The 23,293-nt window shown below is 41.9% G+C and overlaps 1 protein-coding gene across 2 annotated transcripts in view; it reads left to right on the forward strand.

Moving 5' to 3' along the window:
* Positions 1 to 23,293, forward strand: part of plxna1b (plexin A1b) — a 268,336-nt gene that overhangs the window by 216,469 nt on the left and 28,574 nt on the right. For both annotated transcript variants that reach the window (XM_062997386.1, XM_062997387.1), the window contains exons 17-21: positions 766 to 859; positions 2,347 to 2,586; positions 9,106 to 9,249; positions 13,189 to 13,423; positions 17,731 to 17,873. In XM_062997386.1, coding sequence (XP_062853456.1) covers positions 766 to 859; positions 2,347 to 2,586; positions 9,106 to 9,249; positions 13,189 to 13,423; positions 17,731 to 17,873 — 856 coding nt within the window. The remainder of the gene's footprint in view (positions 1 to 765; positions 860 to 2,346; positions 2,587 to 9,105; positions 9,250 to 13,188; positions 13,424 to 17,730; positions 17,874 to 23,293) is intronic.

Below are 23,293 nucleotides of genomic sequence, written 5' to 3' on the forward strand. Positions count from 1 at the left end.
AATCCAGTCTTTGAGGTATTTTATTAAGGGGTTTTCCACCACAGTTTGGAGAAACTATAGCACCGGCCCCAGCCCCAGAGCTTTGGAATGAACTGGAACATTAATCAATTAGTGCCCAGCCATACAAATGCTCCTATGGCTGAATAGGCACAAATTCCCACTGACATACTTCATGTGACTTGTTGTAGCTGGAAAGATCTCATAGAGGTCACTTTATTTTAATAGCATTTGTTTTTAAAGCTCAAATTATTATGACCATATAGTGTTGGACACAAACATCTCCACCATTGTGCCTTTAGACCTGGATGGATGAGGATGTTTATAGAAGTACAGGTATTGGAATTGACCTACACCTTAAATCTTGTACAGTGGGGGGGGGGGGGGATGGCTTATTGCAAGTTGCATATTCTGATGTGACAACATTAAATAAAAATTTTTATTTTTTGTATATGAAGCTCTAATTATTACTGTAGATTTTACTCGCTTTGTGTATTTTTTGTGCATTTCATCTCTCCGGTCTGCTGAACAAATGTGCCTGTAAAAATTCTCACTTTTAAAATGTTACCTGGTTTTTCTAAAGAGAAAAAGAGAAATGTGTGGGTGTTACTTGGACTGACGGGGCACTGAACAGAGCCTACACAGTGACAGACTGGATAATGCCAGGGCAGCTGTGGGCACTTTAAATACCAGTGAATAGACAGGTTAAATATAAGACATGCAGGATGGATGATGTGTAATGTTTCATTTCTCTCTTTTTCCTTCAAGTGGTGGTACCCCACTGACTGTGACTGGAACCAACCTTGCCACCATCACAGAACCCAAGATGAGGGCGAAGTTTGGAGCAATTAAGTCCATCAATGTAAGTGTTCTACATATAACCACATTATTGTCAACACTTGGACACCGAGGTCTTACCTTTGCCTGTCGTTTATTCCCTTATGTACCAAAAATTTTTTATAGAAACAGACTCTTGGGGGTATTTATTTGCCCTCAGAGTCACCCTGCTTTAGGCTTATTTGCTTCAGCATGTCTTTCAGGAAGTGTTTGCATGTGGACGTTCGGCGCTGCGTGGGCTGCAAGCAGTTTAACCTTTTAAATGTCAGGCGCTGAAGGAACACGGCGAGTAAAAGCGAAGTGGCCGAACCCTCTGACTGAGCCCCTGCAGTGCTGGGAAAACCTTTCCCTGACCTGTACGCTCGTTCACCCTTCGTTCCTTTTCTTACCCTCCCCTTCGAGAGCTTTAACGTGCAATTTAAGCCTTGAGGGGTTTAATTTGGATTGAGGAGGCTTTGGATTGTGATCAGGAATGCCGCACGTGCCTCCGGAGCTGCACAACGTAAAAGCATTTGCTTCATCATCCTGAGGTTCCGAGTTCAAACCCTGATGATTGATGATGTCACAGGCAGCTCTACTCAGATCGACCCTGCTGTCTGGGAGCATAAGCATTCCTGTCTTCTCTATCACTCATGCCATGCCCACCAACTCCCTTCTCTAAGGGTGCATTCATATGAGAAGTGGGAAAACCACGAGCCTTGATGCAAACTTGGCTTGGCTTGGCTTGAGCGATGCGGTAAAATGGCCTCAAAGTGCACCACAAGTCAAAACCAATCCAAAAGCGTTCACTTGTATCTATGTTTAGCTGTATTTTCCTCACTGTTTCACTTTTAAACTTGTTTTATAGCTTGCAGTGCTGAAAAATTGTGAAAATCAGCTACTCCGAAAGAGTCTAAAAGACTTATAGATAAAAAAAAAGCTTAGCATGGCTTAATGTACTAAAAGAACGACTCAGGAACACTAAACCTCTCCTAATTATTACTGCTCATAAGTTATTTGAATTCCTCGGTCGTTGTTTTAATACAAGCATTCACGTTAAGCATTGTTCATACGGACTGAGTTGCTTTTACTACGTCATATCAAACAGTTCGTCTCATTGGCGGTGCTTTGAAAAGGTCAGCAGCAAACTGGGTCAGAGTCCAATGCGACAAAAGCTAAGCAGCACCGCCACACTCCATAGGAAATGACGGCACAGCCAGCACAAAAGCGGTTTTGCCGCTTCTCATGTGAATGCACCATAAGCCATATGCTTGTCCAGCTTGTGGTGAAGTGTAGGAAGCGAATGTTGATCCTTACTGTCCAGGCCTAATGTAGAGTGTTGAAGGACTTGGCGGGTTTGGGCTGTCAGCGTCTGATTTGGGAAGAAAAATCTGTCAGCTCTATGTGAGCGGAGATGAATTGTTGAACACTTTTTGTTCGTTTTATCACCTGCTCAATGACATTGAATCATAATCGGAATTTTTTAAATCTTTAATAAAAAGCTTATCTTGTTCCCGTTCTCTCTCGTTTCAGAACTGTACAGTGGTCAATAACACGGTGATGATTTGCCTGGCCGCATCAGTGTCCGGTCCAGGTTCTGAGAAAAGTATGTCAGAGACGGGCACTAGTCCGGATGAAATAGGCTTTATTATGGACAACGTCTACTCGCTGCTGGTGGTCAACGAGAGCTTCAGTTACTACCCCGACCCCTGGTTTGAACCTTTCTCGCCTTCCATATTGGAGCTCAAGCCGGGATCACCCCTCATCCTCAAGGTAGGCTTGTTTGTATGTGGCCAAAATGTGTATCGGGACCCCCTTCTAATTATTGAATTTGTGTGTTTTAGCCACAACAATTGCTGTAAGTAATAGATCAGTTATATAAACCTTTTTTGTTTATGATTATCGCAAGCTAGGCAACACAACAAATTTATCAAAACATCAAATTCATCAAAAGAAGCCGCTCAGGTGGCGCAGCGGTAAAGTACGCTAGCTCACCAGGGTTTGAATACATCGTTTCGAATCTCAGCTCTGCCTTTCCGACTGGGCTGGGCGGCAGCATGAACAACGATTGGCTGTTGTTCAGGGTTAGAGGGTAAGAAAGTCGGATCATAGGTCCTCATAACTGGTGCGACTGCGGCCCCTGCTGGCTGACTGATGGCGCCTGCGCAGGGCTGAGGAATAATGCTGATGGGGGTGTGGCCCTCCGTACACAGTGCCCGTCAAGTGTATGAACTCGACTCGTGAAGGTGAAAAATGCAGTCTGTACTGACTGTACGTGCCGGAGGGGGCGCATGTCAGTTGAGAGGCGTCCTCAGTCAGCGGTGAAGGGTCGAATCAGTATAGAGGATGCAATCAGGGTAATTGGACACGACTAGATTAGGAGGGGATAAAAATTGGGAAAAAAAAAAAAAAATCATCAAAAGAAAACACAAAGAAAAATATACTTAATTAATGAAAACGGTGGCAATCTGGTCCCACTGTGGTTTACAAGGTGTAACGTAAAGCCTCCACAAGTGGGCGCTCGTGTACAAGTTCATTTTTTTATGTGCCTGTTAAAATTAGTTTATTTAATTATTCTTTAAATCTGGGGACATGGGGGAGGCATGGTGGCTAAGTGGGTAGCACTGTCACCTCACAGCAAGAAGGTCCTGGGTTCGATCCCCAGGTGGGGCGGTCCAGGTCCTTTCTGTGTGGAGTTTTCATGTTCTCCCCGTGTCCGCATGGGTTTCCTCCGGGTGCTTCAGTTTCCTTCCACAGTTCAAAGACTTGCAAGTGAGGTGAATGGGAGATACTAAATTGTCCATGACTGTGTTCGATATAACCTGGTGAACTCATGAACTTTGTGTAATGAGTAACTACCGTTCCTGTCATGAATGTAACCAAAGTGTAAAACATGATGTTAAAATCCTAATAAACAAACAATAAATGAACAGATCTGGGGACATGACTAAAACATGTATTTTAACCACATTATTATACATTTCTAATGGAAAAAAATATAAAAAAACATAGTAGATGGGATATGGAGTCACCAAACAATGCGGAAACAATGCTAAAATATTTTACTCTTTATTATATTATATTATTATTATATTTTATTGTAGAGTGTGGTGTTAGAGTGCAGACATGAAAAATAATTCAAGGTTTTTAATGAATGTTTTAAATTATATATCCTAACTTTGTACTTAGCTCAATGTGCAGGACACTTTGCTCAATTAAAAATGCTTTTTAAAATTCATTTTGATCTACTTTTATACATATAATGTCCTGGGGACAAAAATGGCACAGATTCGGTGGTTTGGCCCAACAGTCTCGTCACTAAATACAGCCCATGATTTGTAACTGGAAAAATCCAGCTCAAATCACATTGGTTTGCTTTAGTTTCAGATTTCACACCCACTCACCCAGCTGAACGGCAAAACCTGTGATGAAAATAAGCGGTAAATGCCAGACTCGAGTGACATTTACTCCACGTTAACTAGAAGCCTGTAGGACGGGTTCGAAATGTCGTCTTACAGGCTACAGAGTGCACTACAAATCGAGCAGACGGTCGTACCGTACGTAGTGCACGGATGCCGTCGGCTAGGCTGTTGCCAGAGCAAACAATAATCCTCCTGATTTACCTTGCAGTCTGTACTACTTTCCTGATACTAACACTTCATTATCTATTATAGAAAATCATTTCGCATCTTCTGACCAAATAGAAGGAAGAAACAGGACCGGGGTATTAATATCTGCCTCCTCGCTAAAAAGGTTACCAGACGAGAAGCGCGCACGCTTTCTCCCGGATGCTAATCGTCTAGAAAATGAGTCACTTTGCAAGTCAATGCGACTTCAAATGTCACATCCATAAGACTGGAATTGTCCTTAATGGGTTCAGGTAGTTAGCGTAACTCACTGGATTCGTTTTTGAGGATTTGCTAAATCTAGGTGTTTCTGCGCTAGAAGTGCGGGGTTTAAAATAGGGTTGTGCGATATGACTAAAAAACTAATATCTCGATATGCTTTTGAGAAGTGGCGATATACGATACGATATAATGTAAACTTAAAGTACAATGGCAGACCACTGCCCATATTTTACCTTATTTGGTTTACAAGTTATCTTAAAAACACAAAACCTTAGAGTTAGTTTATTTAAATATTATTTAAATCTGGGGACGTGGGGGTGGCACGGTGGCTAAATGGGTAGCACTGTCACCTCACAGCAAGAAAGTCCTGGGTTCGATCCCCAGGTGGGGCGGTCCAGGTCCTTTCTGTGTGGAGTTTGCATGTTCTCCCCATGTCCGCATGGGTTTCCTCCTGGTGCTCCAGTTTCCTCCCACAGTCCAAAGACATGCAGTCAGGTTAATTGGAGATACTAAATTGACCATGACTGTGTTTGATATAACCTTGTGAACTGATGAACCTTGTGTGATGAGTAACTACCGTTCCTGTCATGAATGTAACCAAAGTGTAAAACATAATGTTAAAATCCTAATAAACAAACAGATCTGGGGACATGACTAAATCATGTATTTTAACCACATTATTATACATTTCTAATGGAAAAAAATATTAAAAACATAGTAGATGGGATATGGAGTCACCAAACAATGCGGAAACATTATGAAATATTTTACTCCTTATTATATTATATTATTATTATTATATATTATTATTATTATTCTGATACATTGACAGAATTACTGTGTTTATATTGTGTATTATTGCAAGCTCTATTTGTATTCATATTGACAATATTTATATTAAACAAACCAGCAGAATCTTACAATCACATTTATGCTTCGTTTTACTTCTAATAAATGAGCATAAAAAAATCCCGAAAAAGTTAAGTATTTGATAATGCTTTGCTATCATTGAAAAATGAAAGTGCACGTTAAATAACAGCACCGCGACCCAGATCAACCACACAGCAGCATAAAATCATAACCGCTGCGTACCTGAGCTTCTGTTCCTCAAATTGCGAATCAAATTTATATCCGTGTGTCGTTCATTTGTAGCCTAGCGGTTAAGGTACTGGACTAGTAATCAAAAGGTCGCTGGTTCAAGCCCCACCACTGCCAGTTTGCCACTCTTGGGCCCTTGAGCAAAGCCCATAACCCTCAATTGCTTAGACAGTATACTGTCACAGTACTGTAAGTCGCTTTGGATAAAAGCGTCTGCTAAATGCCGAAAATGTAAATGTTTTCTTCTTGAAGGCCACCTTATAGGTTTCCAGAATATATTAATACAGTTTCAACTGTGTTTATCCTCCTGTAAGGTAAAAAAACTGAAACCAATCAAGAGAGCGATTGAAATTCCGCCCAAAATCTGAATTCGGAAGCTCTGATTGGTTTATACATCTGCTTTTCAAGGCTTGAACCATGAATGAATCTCTTTCACAAATGAACTGATTCATTTGTATGAGCAAAACGAATTAATCTTTACCATAGATAAGAGCACAGCTCCCTGATTCGATTCCAATGAATAATTTATTTGAAAAGAGTCGTTTCTGACTCTTTACTCAGTGATTCAGTTTGCATCTGTGCGTGCACGCGCCTACCCGCTCATGCGCTAGAGAAAGCGTTATGCGCAGCGCTTTTGTGCTGTTTTAAATGTTCTCAAATGGTAACCTGTGTATCCTAGACATACTCGATATACCGAATATGGCCATTTTTTACATCGTGTTTAAAGTAATATTAATATACCGCCCAGCCCTAGTTTAAAATTGGCGTCGCCCCCGCACACTTCCAGAACACTTCTCCTGCTGTGCGGTATGGCTCTCTATTAACGGCAATCCTGTAATCCAGCGTTCCCACAGACTAGCATTAATACGAAGAACTCAGGAACTCCACATATTTCGGAATTTTCCGCCACCTGTGTTGGGCGTCTTCTGATAGCATCTGAAAGACTTTTACTCTCCATACCATTCGTTCCTCTTTGCTTTGAGCTGGCACTGCTTCAACCGTCTACTTTGATGATACCCAGTTTATTCCTCTCCCTCCTTTAGCTGCCTAAACATCAAAGCCCTGGTTTGAAAACCCGTTGTGGTATTTTTTAATGGGAAAATATTACCCCCCGCCCCCCAGAGGCAATTGGAATGTAAATACCGTAGCAAGCAGAAGCGTGACTTTCATAACCAACTTTTTATAGTGAAATCAAACTCAGTAATGAAACCTTCTGATTACCACCCTCATGCCAAGCTTTGCACCCCATCCCCCCTCCCCCACAACCCGCCACCCCCTGTTTATTCCGAACCAAAACTAAGAGCGGCAAATCAATCCAATTCCATTAAATAATTGCAGATAAATTAGACGTGCATCAGATTTTCCGTGCAATTAATTTCTTCTTCACTTTGTGCAAGGCCTCCTGGGTAAAACTCGAGGTGTGTACGTGTGTGAGGAAATCCAGGAGTGAGCTCGCATGTATGCGTGTATGCATGTCCCTATTTCTAGGCATTATTTACACTTTTAATTGGCTCCCCTATGGTCGCTGCCATGCCAACCTTTTTTGGTTTGTTCCACCCCCCCAGGCCTGCCTTCATATAAGCCCCCCTGGGTGGAGGGGATATTGGATATTGGCAAACTGACTATATCCATGACGATAAGTTAAGCATTTCATTTTTCCATATAGTGAAGTGGAAAGGAAACAATCGGAGCTTTTTCTCTACACCGTGTTGGATTCAGGCAGCTCTGGCAGAGGCCCGGGGGTTTTGTAGGTTTTTAGGAGTTTCCGTCTATCGGTCGTAGATGAATGCCGTGTGCTTCTTGCCTAGGACTTTGCTTCAGCTGTGATTGGATCTGGATTTGAAACGAGGCCCTGATATATGCATGATTTTGTAACTTGTATTCATGTACATATGCGACAGATGGGTGACAAATTAAAAGGAAAGGTGTCGGCCAAGATGAGCCACCAGAACAGCTTTAATGCAGATTGCCACTGATTTCCGTTGATTCTTTTGAACTGTAGCGAAGGTGCGGAACACTATTCCCACAAAATATGCTGGCGGTAAAGAGTGCTGGCCAAATTTGTTCATCGTGTCCAACTGGGCTGAGAACCAAAGGCCTTAAAGTAGAATTCAGTGACCACTCTGGATCCACTGAATCATAACATTCATCCATGAGCCATAACATTAAAACCACCTCCTTGTTTCTACACTCACTGTCCATTTTATCAGCTTCGCTTACCATAGAAGCACTTTGTACAATTCTACAATTACTGACTGTAGTCCATCTGTTTCTCTGCATGCTTTGTTAGCCCCCTTTCATGTTGTTCTTCAATGGTCAGGACTCTCCCAGGACTACTACAATATAGGTATTATTTGGGTGGTGGGTCATTCTCGGCACTGCAGTGACACTGACATGGTGGTGGTGTGTTAGTGTGTGTTGTGCTGGTATGAGTGGATCAGACACAGCAATGCTGATTGAGTTTTTAAACACCTCACTGTCACTACTGGACTGAGAATAGTACACCAACCAAAAATACCCAGCCAACAGCGCCCCGTGGGCAGCGTCCTGTGTCCACTGATGAAGGTCTAGTAGATGACCAACTCAAACAGCAGCAATAGATGAGCAATCGTCTCTGACTTTACATCTACAAGGTGGACCAACTAGGTACGAGTGTCTTATAGAGTGGACAGTGAGTGGACACGGTATTTAAAAACTCCAGCAGCGCTGCTGTGTCTGATCCACTCATACCAGCACAACACACACTAACACACCACCACCATGTCACTGCAGTGCTGAGAATGATCCAACACCTAAATAATACCTGCTCTGTGGGGGTCATGTGGGGGTATGTAGAAAAACAGATGGACTACAGTCAGTAATTGTAGAACTACAAAGTGCTCCTATATGGTAAGTGGAGCTGATAAAATGAATAGTTAGTGTAGAAACAAGGAGGTGGTTTTAATCTTATGGCTTATCAGTGTAGGGATTTGTCATCCTGATAGTGACACTTTGCATGAATACCTTTCTCTAAGGAGGTAAATCGGACCCAAACTATGCCAGCATAATGCCCCCAAAATGCCTTACAGTGCCACCAGATCCCTTTTACTGTTGGGGTATAGTGTCTAGACATGTATTATTTTCTTTTTACACACCACTGACTGAATGTCCTGCTTTCTGAGGCCCAATAATAATCCATAAACCATAAACCATTATTAACCAGTCAAGGTCAATTGCCTTCACCTCCTCAGGATTCGGCTTTTCCTTTCATTTGCTGTCCATCTAAAACCAATACATTTGCAGCAAGTAGTTCATGAGTTTTGTGTGTGTGTGTGTGTGTGTGTGTGTGTGTGTGTGTGTTTTTCAGGGCAAGAACTTGATCCCGTCGGCTCCTGGTAATGCCAGGCTGAACTACACGGTGCTGATTGGAGATGAGCCGTGTGTGCTGACCGTGTCAGAAGCTCAGCTGCTGTGTGAATGGCCCGACCTCACCGGCCAGCACAAAGTCACTGTGAGTTTCCAAACAGCATCCTCTTCATCTTTGACCTCATTATTACCTATTGTAGTTTGTCTGAACTGAACATTTTCAGGGTCACAGCTTCGCAGACGGGTTCCAAATTGTTCACATTTTTTGTAAGTCATATTTGCTATCTGCTAGAGGCGGATGCATGGGAAGTGGAGGAACACACGGAGCATAGCGTGATCTTTCGTATGTGGAATTCACAGCTGACTAGTGTACAGAGGAGGTCGAAGTGGGTGCTAGTCTGCAGCCCTCCCAATCAGTATTGCAATAGGGAATTGGAAATATTAATAAAACAATAAACATAATAAAATAAATACAAAATAATAAATTGTATTTTTCTGAAGTCATCACCTTTAATTATGAAATTGCTAATACTTGAAATTGCTACAACATTTGGGTAGGGGTGCTCAGGGGCGCAGCGGTACAAAAAGCTAGCCCACCAATTCTGAGATCTCAAGCTGTCAGGTTACCTACAGCCCCTACACATATATGATTGGCTGTGTCTGAGGGTGGGCGGGCCGAATGGATCCGTCACTGCTCCTGCAGTTGTGGTTTCTGCTTACTGGTTGAAGCGCCTGCACAGAGACGGCGAGTAATGCAGAGCAGTGTGTGACTCTCCATGCTGAGCACCTACACATATATGATTGGCTATGTCTGAGGGTGGGCAAGCCGAGCGGAGCCATCGTTATTCCTGCAGTCCTGGCTTCTGCTTACTGGTTGAAGCGCCTGCACAGAGACGGCAAGTAATGCAGAGCAGTGTGTGACTCTACATGCGCAGTACTGATTCCCAGCAGGTAAAAGATGTGAGATGAGGTGAGCTTCTGCCGTACTCAATTGGAGTTGGTCTTAGTCACGAGTCACAAGACACAAAAAAAAGGTTGAAATGAACCCAAACACCTACTAATGTGGCTGTGTTCCAAACCAGATGCTAGAGTTCTAAAAAGAGTCGCAAATAAGTGCATGACCAGTGGTTTCTGCTAATACAGCCATGGTGTTAGCACCGCCAATGCCATCTTGCAACTGTTAGACTTTAATTGTATTCAGTCAGAATTGTAAGTAGGTTTGGGTTACTACAGTCTGAGAAGTGCCCTAACCGTGAGTAATGGGACACGGTATAAATTATGCAAGTTGGTTCCAACCTGCAGTCGTGGCTCCTGCTTACTGGTTGAAGCGCCTGCACAGAGACGGGGAGTAATGTAGAGCAGTGTGACTCTCCATGCGCAATACTGATTCCTAGCAGATAAAAGATGTGAAGTGAGGTGAGGTGAGCTTTGGTCCTACCCAATTGAAGTTGGTATTAGTCTGAAATTAACCAAAACAGCTACTAATTTGGCTGTGTTCCAAACCAGATGCTAGAGTTCTAAAAAGAGTCTCAAACAAGTGCATGACCAATGGTTTCTGCTAATACAGCTGTGGTAGCTCAGTGGTAAAGGTACTGGTTTAAACCCCGCCAATGCCATCTTGCAACTGTTAAGTTCGAGACCCTGATTCCTCAATGACTTTGAATTGTATTCAGTCAGAATTGTAAGTAGGTTTGGGTTACTACAGTCTGAGAAGTGCCCTAACCGTGAGTAATGGGACGCAGTATAAATAATGCACATTGGTTCCAACTGGCCTTTGTTTTTTGAAAGTGTGGTGAAATCTCTGAGAATGATGGCGGCGTTGTACTAAGGACTATTTACGCAGCACTTTATCGCGAGTGCTCAGCAAGCCAGCTCAGTCAGCTTTTTACACACTTTCTGAATAAAGATGTCACCCTGTCCGCTCTTTATTGTTCTGTGATACTGATTTAGCATCTTCACTTGCTCTGTTTTTAAAACTGTATTAAATCAGGCTTGCTTTTATTTCTTGTTCTGTTTGGACGAGGAAGAAATAAAGGATTTCCCCTGTTTCCTTCCTTCCTTCCCTCGTTTTTAACACTTCATATTGTCCTTCGCAACATTCTCAAATCGATTAACTTCTCATTCCTGTGATTCACACTACATCTGTTCTTCCGGGCCTCGTATTAACTGTTTGTTTAATATGAAGTGTTGTGCCGGCTGTGCCGTAGAGATTTAAACAAGGTTGATGTTATTTACAGCGTGTAATGATTAATGATTAGCTGATTTTTTTAAATATATAATTTGTTACATATTTAAATCCAGCGACGATTTCTTTTCCCCTAACGATCTTTATACATCCATTTTCTTAATAAACCAGGGGTATTAAAATAGCATGATGCTATTTTTCCCAAGCTGTCTGCTCTCCTTCAGAGGAAAAGGCCTGGAGGAGGAAAAAGACAGATAGAAAGGGGGAAATTAGAGGGGGTAGACGAAACCAGCGAGTCCCTTAGAGACCCACAGGCCCAGATGTTTGTCCTCGACCTATATACGCTGACCTATATATAAGCCGGTTGAAGGAGCTGAACATGCAGGGTGCTCTTTGTTTTTTTTTTTCCCTCATTTTCCTCATTTCATTTTTCCACACAGATTAAACAGTGCTCTGAATTCTGCTGGTGGTCTCAGTTTAACCTTTATAACTTACCCAAGTATCTCAGGCTGCAATGCAATGGCTCTGGTTTGCTAAGTGTGTGATGCATCCTGGCCAGGTGGCCACACAAACACAATTGGCCGGGTTTAAAGGAGGAAAGGTCAGACAGGGTTTCTTACTTGTAATACACTGTTGGGTCAGTGGAGGCCTAGTGGTAGACCTTTGGACTATCAATTGAAAGGTTGAAAGTTTGAATCCTAGATCTGCCATGCAGCCACTATTGGGCCCTTGAGAAAGGTCCTTAGCCGTACTACGGCTGACCCTGTGCTCTGACCCGAAGAAAGAATTCCGTTGTACTGTTAAGCTGTATATGTATAGGGCAGTTGTAGCCCAGTGGTTAAGGTACTGGACTAGTAATCAGAAGGTCACTGGTTTATGCCCCACCAGCTATGTTGTCACTGTTGGGCCCTTGGGAAAGACCCTAAATTGCTTAGACAGTATACTGTCACAGTACTGTAAATGCTAAAATGTAATATTTGGGGAGCTGGTTTGCTGCTCATCAGGGTTTTTTTTAAATTCTGGATTCTGTGAAGTTGCTTTGAGACAAGTCTGTTGTAAAATTTGACTCTTGACTCTTGGCTTATATCTTAGTACATTAGAGTCTGTGGGTCTGTCTGAAAACCTAGTGAGCTCTCTACATAAACGCATTTTACGTCATCCTACATATGCTCCTGAGAAGAAGGCTGTCTAAATTCTTAGATACCCTAAAATGCTCTATTCTGTCTTTAAATGTTTTATTTGGAATGATATTCTGACTGATTTATGAAGGAGCATCAAATGCTTTCTCACCTGTGAAGGCAATCCCAGCATGCAGTGAGGCGCAAAAATGTATACAGAAATTGTTATTGATTTTTAATGTCATTTATTTGCAGTTTTGGGTTCATAACACTGAGAGATGTTAGCTGGCGTGCTAGCGGTTTGAATAGCCTGAGGCTAACTCTGTTAGCTTAGTAAGCTAACATTGCAGTGGTAGGCGGTGATAGCCGATGATAAATAAATAATCTGTCTTCTAAAGTTGACTGTCGGTTAGAATCCTCTCCACTTAGGCAGCTCAATCGATTTTCAGACAGACCCTGTGTCCTGACTCCATTTCCCAAAATGCAACCCTGCCCCGGTTAATATTGTCCCCACGTCGTAGGGATGCGCCAGTGTCGCGCTTAACGTGGTTGGTAATAGCCTCGTGTGGTTGGGGCTGTTTAATTAATGTGCCGTGTGTGGAGGTGTGAGGTCTTAGTGGGTTTAATGGGAAAAGCTTTAGTCTGCGTGTTCTGGTAATTACAGCTGTTAACAGCCACTTACGACTGAACGCTCAACAGAGACATTAAGTGAAAACTGAAAACAGAGGGAGGTGCCCCTCTCTTCACACGTTTTGTTTAAAGTGTGTTTGTGTGTGTGCAGGTGCGCACCGGAGGGTTCGAGGTCTCCCCTGGAATGCTGCAGATCTACTCGGACAGTCTGCTCACCCTGCCCGCCATCATCGGCATCGGCGCCGGAGGAGGCCTGCTCCTTCTCATCATCATCGTCGTCCTCATCGCCTACAAGCGCAAGTCCCGCGACGCCGACCGCACCCTCAAACGCCTGCAGCTGCAGATGGACAACCTGGAGTCCAGAGTAGCCATAGAGTGCAAGGAAGGTATGAAAACTCTCACTGTTTGTCTCGTGTATACAAAGAAAAAGGAAAACATTTTACATTTACCTTTAATATTTGAAGATTACTTTTTCTTTCTTTTTAAATTCTTTTTCTTTTCTTTTTTTCTTTTTCAAATTCTTTTTTTTCTTTTCTTTTTTAGTCTTTCCTTCTTTTTTTATTCTTTTTCTTTTTTTAATTATTTTTTCTTTCCTTTTTCTTTTTCTTTTATATTTCTTTTTTTTTCTTTTTCTTTCTTTTTTAAATTCCTTTTACTTTATTTATTTCTTCCTTTTTCTTTTTCTTTCTTTTTTTCTTTCTTTTTTGAAAATGATTTCTTTTTGTTTTTTTCTTTCTTTTTAAAATAATTTCTTTTTTCTTTCTTTTAAAAAGGATTTCTTTGTTCTTTCTTTCTTTCTTTCTTTTTTTTTAAATTTTCTTTCTTTTTACAATTATTTTAAATTCTTTCCTTCTTTCTTTTTTTTTAAATTTTCTTTCTTTTTACAATTATTTTAAATTCTTTCCTTCTTTCTTTTTTTCTTTCTTGAATCGGACATTCTATGTTAACACACAAACACCTCCTCACTAGAGAAGATGCTCCAATCTGTCATCAATGTAAAGAAAGACTAACAATTAAACACATACTGATAGCATGCAAAACACTACACTCAGAAAGACTTTTTTAACGAAAACGAAATACAAAATGTGCTTAAAGCTGCAGCACCAGGGAAAATAATGAATTTTTTATCATATTTAAATCTAAAACATCTTTTATAATTTGTTTAAATGACACAAAATGAAAAACAACTTGAGTACGGTATGGCGTTAAAAACTAATCAATCAATCAATCATTTTTCTTTCTTAATCCATACTTGTTTTTTATTACTTTTTCTTCCATTACACCTCTAACCATTTTCTTTTTTTTTTCTTTTTTAGGCCTTTTTACCACCATCGTTTTCTCAGTTCCTTTTTTTCCTCCCTTTTGTTATTTTTATTCTTGTTTTTCCTTTTCTTTCCATTCCACCTCTTTCTCCTGGCTTCTTCATTCCTTCGTCTTTGCTTCTCTTAGTTTTTATTTTCCAAGTATTTCTTGGCTTTTCTGTCCTTTCCTCACCTCACATTTCATTTCTTCTCTACCTTGCATCCTGTCCCCCTCATGCTCTTTTCGTTCTGTTTTTTCTTCTCCAGTCTTGCTTCTTTTTCAGTCTTTCCAGTGGTTTTTCCTCCTATCTTCCTTTGTTTCCTTCATCTTTTTGAGACAGAGCCATGATGATGTGTAGTTTATGCTTTGCATCTAGACTTGTGGTGCTGGACAAAATTCCTCCTCTCTCATTTCCTTCCCACCCGACCGGCTGAAGGGCGTGACACTACGCAGACATTATCTCAGTGTGGGTTTGCCCTCAGGCCATCCCCTCGTCCATGTCCCAGGCCTGAAATTTAGCAGACATGCAGGGGTAGAGTGAGGGATGAGAGGAACAGGACAGAGAGAGAGAGAGAGAGACAGCTCAGGAGAGAACAGGAAGAATGAGCTGCAGGATGAACAGAGATTGAAGGATCATCTTTTACCCGATACTGTGCTTTTCTCTGAAGCTCTGTGTGTGCATGTCCTTCCTGTATCACTGTTTTAGATCAGGATAGCACAGTACAGCATGCTATGGTTATCTATCGAAGGTCTGAACTGGTCGTACTCTTATCCAGTAGCTGTGACCTTCTCTGTCTGTATAATAACCTATAACAGCAGAAGGTGTTTCTGTGATTGTACAATAGGTATGGGGTGTGTACCGGTCGACAAATAGACCAAGTCATACACACAAGATGCGGAAGATTTCATCAGATGTGAACCAAAAGACGCTCGTTAAGAAAAGATTTGTGTCTTTTGATGACTTAACTTAAATACACAAACGCAACAGAGTGAGAGTGTTCCAGAAGAGTACTTAGCAAATACAAGCAAAGTCATACACTGTAGGACAAAATACTGATGGTATGAAACTAAAGTAGATTGGCAAAAAACTAGATACGTACTTGGGTTTATATACACATAAAGGGGCTGCACGGTGGCCAAGTGGGTAGCACTGTCACCTCACAGCAAGAAGGTCCTGGGTTCGATCCCCAGGTGGGGTGGTCCGGGTCCTTTCTGTGTGGAGCTTGCATGTTCTACCCTTGCCCGCGTGGGTTTACTCAGGGTGCTTCAGTTTCCTCCCACAGTCCAAAGACATGCAAGTGAGGTGAATGGGAGATACTAAATTGTCCATGACTGTGTTTGATATAAGCTTGTGAAGAGAGGAAACCTTGTGTAATGAGTAACTACCGTTCCTGTCATGAATGTAACCAAAGTGTAAAACATGACGTTAAAATCCCAATAAACAAACAAAACATATAGACATAAAGCCAGTAGTACTGTGGTGACACAGTTTGAATTATTTGCTTACGGAGACTTAAGTGCCACCTGAACTCCCACTGACTCCTCAGTCCAACGCTGAGTCAAATGGCTCAAGTGAGTCAGCGGAGAGAGTCAAATGAGAGTCGAATCATTGAATATTCCCATTTTGTGTGTCTTTATCTGTGTCTGGCATATTTTTAAAAGATATTAAAACTAGATTTTTTTTTATATTAAATGCATTTTCCCCTAAATTTCCTCCCAATGTAGTCATATCCAACTATTACATTTGTACTTCCACTCTTACTGCTGCAGACCTCCACTCCTGATCTAGGAGAGCCTCGACCACCACATGCTCCCTCTGACTCATGTGCAGTACCTACCGCTTCTTTTCACCTGCACACGGCAGGTTCATATGGGGATTCGTATCACCCCCGCAAAGTCATTTTGGATAAGAGCGTCTGCTAAATGCTATAAATATGAATGTAATAAGAAAACAACTGTGTCGCCGACTGTATGTACAGTATATAGCTGAAAGTATTTGGACACCTGACCAGGAGCTTGTTGGACATTCCATAAGACACTTATCCACAGCGATAACAGTATACAGTCTAAGCAATTGAGCGTTAAGGGCCTTGCTCGAGGGCCTGATAGCAGCAACCTGGCAGTGGTGGGGCTTGAACCAGCAGCCTTCTTATTACTAGTCTAGTACCAGTCCAGTCCAGTACTTTGTGATCTTAGGTATAATAACAGCCACTTTTCTGAGATGGCTTCTCCCAACATTTTGAAGTATGTATATGAGGATTTGTGCACATTCTGTCAAAAGAGCATTTGTATGGCTGGGCACTGATTTTGGTCCAGGAAGCCTCAACTGATGTCCAGATCATCCTAAAGCTGTGGGATCCAGATTCTGGTCTTTATAAACCTAGCTTTGTGCACAGAAGTGCACTCATGCTGGGACAGATAATTTATTTTTTACACCTGTTAGCAACCATTGTGGCTGAAACACTTAAATTCACTAATTAGACAGGGTGTCCCTATTCTTTTGACTTTATATTGTATAAAAGCATGTATGCGCGTGGTATTCATTCATACTTAAAGCGTCCAGCTCATTTTGATGTCGATTGGTGAAAATGTTTGCGTGTAATCACTGTCAGTGTCAAATTACAGATGTGAAACAGTGTTGCACCGCATTGTCCAGGGAAAAGCACTATAAATGCAGATTTTCCTGTTTTCCTGTACATAGCTGATTCGTTCCTTCGGACCGGGGCTGATTTGTTGTTGGTGGCTGTAAATAATGCAGGTAGTGATTATTTAGACAGGTGAGCAGTGTTTGTGCGCGAGGGACAAGACAATTGCCGAAGATTGCTTGCCTGGAGGCAAAACAAATCCTAAGACATTTCGATGAACCCTCCTCTTTCTTATTCTCATGCTGGCTCTCTTTTTCTCTGGCTATCTTGCTGGCTCATTAAGTTGCCGGCAGAGTCTCAGGCCTGTCAATAACCCACAATTCACCTCTCCTGTCCAGACAGCGTGTCAAAGGTTGACATCCGTGCCTGCTAAACTCTTCCCCCGTGCCTGCCCCGTAGTGCCTGAAGGAGACAGGCACGAGGCTGTCCGTGCACCTGCCTGTCAGAAAATATAAACACCCCTCTGCCAAGGCCTGGTGTTCCGACGAGCAAGCACTCACCTTAGCATCCTCACAGAAGTGTTGAACCCCTCTGACAGGAGGTTGTACTTTTACTTGCCTGCTGCTGTTAATTGGAGCCAGTAATGCAGTCGGGTCACGTAATGCGCAGGACTTGATTCACCACGTCGGCTTCCTGGTCACTTTATTTATTGATTTCTGTCGTCTCCGAAGCTCAGGTGCTTAAATGTGTCTGTTGTTTGCTTTGATCAGAGAAGTGTGGCTGATGTTTGCATGTTTTTTTTTTAGCGTTTGCTGAGCTGCAGACTGATATTCATGAGCTCACTCAGGAGTTAGATGGAGCAGGAATCCCATTCCTGGACTACCGCACCTACGCCATGAGGGTGCTCTTCCCGGGAATCGAAGATCACCCTGTGCTGAAGGAGATGGAGGTAAGATACACTGTGCACAACAAAGAAATACACAAACAAGTCAAACCAAGTGTTATTATAATAGTATAATTATAATATAATAAAAATAAGAGTGTATATGTGTGTGTACATATAAATATATTTATATTTGTATAAATGTATGAAAATATGTATTAAAAAAAAAGTGTGTGTATATATATATATATATATATATATATATACATATATATATATATATATATATATATGTATATATATATATGTGTGTGTGTGTGTGTGTATATATATACAGTGTATCACAAAAGTGAGTACACCCCTCACATTTCTGCAAATATTTTATTATATCTTTTCATGGGACAACACTATAGACATGAAACTTGGATATAACTTAGAGTAGTCAGTGTACAACTTGTATAGCAGTGTAGATTTACTGTCTTCTGAAAATAACTCAACACACAGCCATTAATGTCTAAATGGCTGGCAACATAAGTGAGTACACCCCACAGTGAACATGTCTAAATTGTGCCCAAAGTGTCAATATTTTGTGTGACCACCATTATTATCCAGCACTGCCTTAACCCTCCTGGGCATGGAATTCACCAGAGCTGCACAGGTTGCTACTGGAATCCTCTTCCACTCCTCCATGATGACATCACGGAGCTGGTGGATGTTAGACACCTTGAACTCCTCCACCTTCCACTTGAGGATGCGCCACAGGTGCTCAATTGGGTTTAGTCCATCACCTTTACCTTCAGCTTCCTCAGCAAGGCAGTTGACATCTTGGAGGTTGTGTTTGGGGTCGTTATCCTGTTGTAAAACTGCCATGAGGCCCAGTTTTCGAAGGGAGGGGATCATGCTCTGTTTCGGAATGTCACAGTACATGTTGGAATTCATGTTTCCCTCAATGAACTGCAGCTCCCCAGTGCCAGCAACACTCATGCAGCCCAAGACCATGATGCTACCACCACCATGCTTGACTGTAGGCAAGATACAGTTGTCTTGGTACTTCTCACCAGGGCGCCGCCACACATGCTGGACACCATCTGAGCCAAACAAGTTTATCTTGGTCTCGTCAGACCACAGGGCATTCCAGTAATCCATGTTCTTGGACTGCTTGTCTTCAGCAAACTGTTTGCTGGCTTTCTTGTGCGTCAGCTTCCTTCTGGGATGACGACCATGCAGACCGAGTTGATGCAGTGTGCGGCGTATGGTCTGAGCACTGACAGGCTGACCTCCCACGTCTTTAACCTCTGCAGCAATGCTGGCAGCACTCATGTGTCTATATTTTAAAGCCAACCTCTGGATATGACGCCGAACACGTGGACTCAACTTCTTTGGTCGACCCTGGCGAAGCCTGTTCCGAGTGGAACCTGTCCTGGAAAACCGCTGTATGACCTTGGCCACCATGCTGTAGCTCAGTTTCAGGGTGTTAGCAATCTTCTTATAGCCCAGGCCATCTTTGTGGAGAGCAACAATTCTATTTCTCACATCCTCAGAGAGTTCTTTGCCATGAGGTGCCATGTTGAATATCCAGTGGCCAGTATGAGAGAATTGTACCCAAAACACCAAATTTAACAGCCCTGCTCCCCATTTACACCTGGGACCTTGACACATGACACCAGGGAGGGACAACGACACATTTGGGCACAATTTGGACATGTTCACTGTGGGGTGTACTCACTTATGTTGCCAGCTATTTAGACATTAATGGCTGTGTGTTGAGTTATTTTCAGAAGACAGTAAATCTACACTGCTATACAAGCTGTACACTGACTACTCTAAGTTATATCCAAGTTTCATGTCTATAGTGTTGTCCCATGAAAAGATATAATGAAATATTTGCAGAAATGTGAGGGGTGTACTCACTTTTGTGATACACTGTATATATATATATAAATTTCTGTATATATGTATAACATGTATATGTACACTTATGTTTACATATATATACATATACACACATACACAAAAATATATACACACATATATATATACAGTGTATCACAAAAGTGAGTACACCCCTCACATTTCTGCAAATATTTCATTATATATTTTCATGGGACAACACTATAGACATGAAACTTGGATATAAGTTAGAGTAGTCAGTGTACAACTTGTATAGCAGTGTAGATTTACTGTCTTCTGAAAATAACTCAACACACAGCCATTAATGTCTAAATGGCTGGCAACATAAGTGAGTACACCCCACAGTGAACATGTCCAAATTGTGCCCAAAGTGTCAATATTTTGTGTGACCACCATTATTATCCAGCACTGCCTTAACCCTCCTGGGCATGGAATTCACCAGAGCTGCACAGGTTGCTACTGGAATCCTCTTCCACTCCTCCATGATGACATCACGGAGCTGGTGGATGTTAGACACCTTGAACTCCTCCACCTTCCACTTGAGGATGCGCCACAGGTGCTTAATTGGGTTTAGTCCATCACCTTTACCTTCAGCTTCCTCAGCAAGGCAGTTGTCATCTTGGAGGTGTGTTTGGGGTCGTTATCCTGTTGGAAAACTGCCGTGAGGCCCAGTTTTCGAAGGGAGGGGATCATGCTCTGTTTCAGAATGTCACAGTACATGTTGGAATTCATGTTTCCCTCAATGAACTGCAGCTCCCCAGTGCCAGCAACACTCATGCAGCCCAAGACCATGATGCTACCACCACCATGCTTGACTGTAGGCAAGATACAGTTGTCTTGGTACTGCTCACCAGGGCGCTGCCACACATGCTGGACACCATCTGAGCCAAACAAGTTTATCTTGGTCTCGTCAGACCACAGGGCATTCCAGTAATCCATGTTCTTGGACTGCTTGTCTTCAGCAAACTGTTTGCGGGCTTTCTTGTGCGTCAGCTTCCTTCTGGGATGACAACCATGCAGACCGAGTTGATGCAGTGTGCGGCGTATGGTCTGAGCACTGACAGGCTGACCTCCCACGTCTTCAACCTCTGCAGCAATGCTGGCAGCACTCATGTGTCTATTTTTTAAAGCCAACCTCTGGATATGACGCCGAACACGTGGACTCAACTTCTTTGGTCGACCCTGGCGAAGCCTGTTCCGAGTGGAACCTGTCCTGGAAAACCGCTGTATGACCTTGGCCACCATGCTGTAGCTCAGTTTCAGGGTGTTAGCAATCTTCTTATAGCCCAGGCCATCTTTGTGGAGAGCAACAATTCTATTTCTCATATCCTCAGAGTGTTCTTTGCCATGAGGTGCCATGTTGAATATCCAGTGGCCAGTATGAGAGAATTGTACCCAAAACACCAAATTTAACAGCCCTGCTCCCCATTTACACCTGGGACCTTGACACATGACACCAGGGAGGGGCAACGACACATTTGTGCACAATTTGGACATGTTCACTGTGGGGTGTACTCACTTATGTTGCCAGCTATTTAGACATTAATGGCTGTGTGTTGAGTTATTTTCAGAAGACAGTAAATCTACACTGCTATACAAGCTGTACACTGACTACTCTAAGTTATATCCAAGTTTCATGTCTATAGTGTTGTCCCATGAAAAGATATAATGAAATATTTGCAGAAATGTGAGGGGTGTACTCACTTTTGTGATACACTGTATATATATATATAAATTTCTGTATATATGTATAACATGTATATGTACACTTATGTTTACATATATATACATATACACACATACACAAAAATATATACACACATATATATATATATATATATATATATATATATATATATATATATATTAGGGCTGTCGAAGTTAACGCGATAATAACGCATTAACGCGACCTCAATTTAACGCGATTAAAAAAATTAGTGCCATTAACGCAAATTCTAGTTCATGTTGACACTTGACTGGTAGAACAAACGTTTTAATGTCGGACTTGCCACCGTTTTTCATTTGCGGTTTGTTAACATAATGTAACCGATCGTGGTAGTGATGCACTTGCATAATAAAGAAATAAATACACGCTATATTCACAAGTTGTCGGGAGCAGAACACTTTATTACACTTAATTAACTTCTTCTTCTGTACCGAATACCGGAAAGCTGAGTCGAGCACGTTAGTTCATGAACTATGGAAGCCCCAAAGGGTCAAAACACACTCACTTCGTGTAGAAACGTCCATCAAACCATCGTCACGATACAACCACAGACAAGTCTGATACAATAACTACGCCTTATCCCACCTAAAGCACCGCTGATCTACAATGTTTGCTGATGGAGAAATTCTAACCTACAATCTGACATTTACTGCCTAGTATGTGAGTGAATAAACTCCCTTACAGTTTTCTCTTGTCCCAGCAGTTTTTAACATAAGTACATTTAGCATAAAATGTGTTCACCATTTTAATTGTAACATTTCACTTAAAAATCCTTGTTTTCTATAACATTTACACAGATTTTTTTTTAATGCGATTAATCGCGATTAACTATATGAAATTCTGAGATTAATCGCGATTAAAAATTTTAATCGTTTGACAGCCCTAATATATATATATATATATATATATATATATATATATATATATATATATATATATATATATATATATACAGTGTATCACAAAAGTGAGTACACCCCTCACATTTCTGCAGATATTTAAGTATATCTTTTCATGGGACAACACTGACAAAATGACACTTTGACACAATGAAAAGTAGTCTGTGTGCAGCTTATATAACAGTGTAAATTTATTCTTCCCTCAAAATAACTCAATATACAGCCATTAATGTCTAAACCACCGGCAACAAAAGTGAGTACACCCCTAAGAGACTACACCCCTAAATGTCCAAATTGAGCACTGCTTGTCATTTTCCCTCCAAAATGTCATGTGATTTGTTAGTGTTACTAGGTCTCAGGTGTGCATAGGGAGCAGGTGTGTTCAATTTAGTAGTACAGCTCTCACACTCTCTCATACTGGTCACTGAAAGTTCCAACATGGCACCTCATGGCAAAGAACTCTCTGAGGATCTTAAAAGACGAATTGTTGCACTACATGAAGATGGCCAAGGCTTCAAGAAGATTGCCAACACCCTGAAACTGAGCTGCAGCACAGTGGCCAAGATCATCCAGCGTTTTAAAAGAGCAGGATCCACTCAGAACAGACCTCGCGTTGGTCGTCCAAAGAAGCTGAGTGCACGTGCTCAGCGTCACATCCAACTGCTGTCTTTGAAAGATAGGCGCAGGAGTGCTGTCAGCATTGCTGCAGAGATTGAAAAGGTGGGGGGTCAGCCTGTCAGTGCTCAGACCATACGCCGCACACTACATCAAATTGGTCTGCATGGCTGTCACCCCAGAAGGAAGCCTCTTCTGAAGTCTCTACACAAGAAAGCCCGCAACAGTTTGCTGAAGACATGTCAACAAAGGACATGGATTACTGGAACCATGTCCTATGGTCTGATGAGACCAAGATTAATTTGTTTGGTTCAGATGGTCTCAAGCATGTGTGG

This window comes from Trichomycterus rosablanca, chromosome 6 (genome assembly GCF_030014385.1).
Source record: "Trichomycterus rosablanca isolate fTriRos1 chromosome 6, fTriRos1.hap1, whole genome shotgun sequence".
Taxonomy (NCBI): Eukaryota; Metazoa; Chordata; class Actinopteri; order Siluriformes; family Trichomycteridae; genus Trichomycterus; species Trichomycterus rosablanca.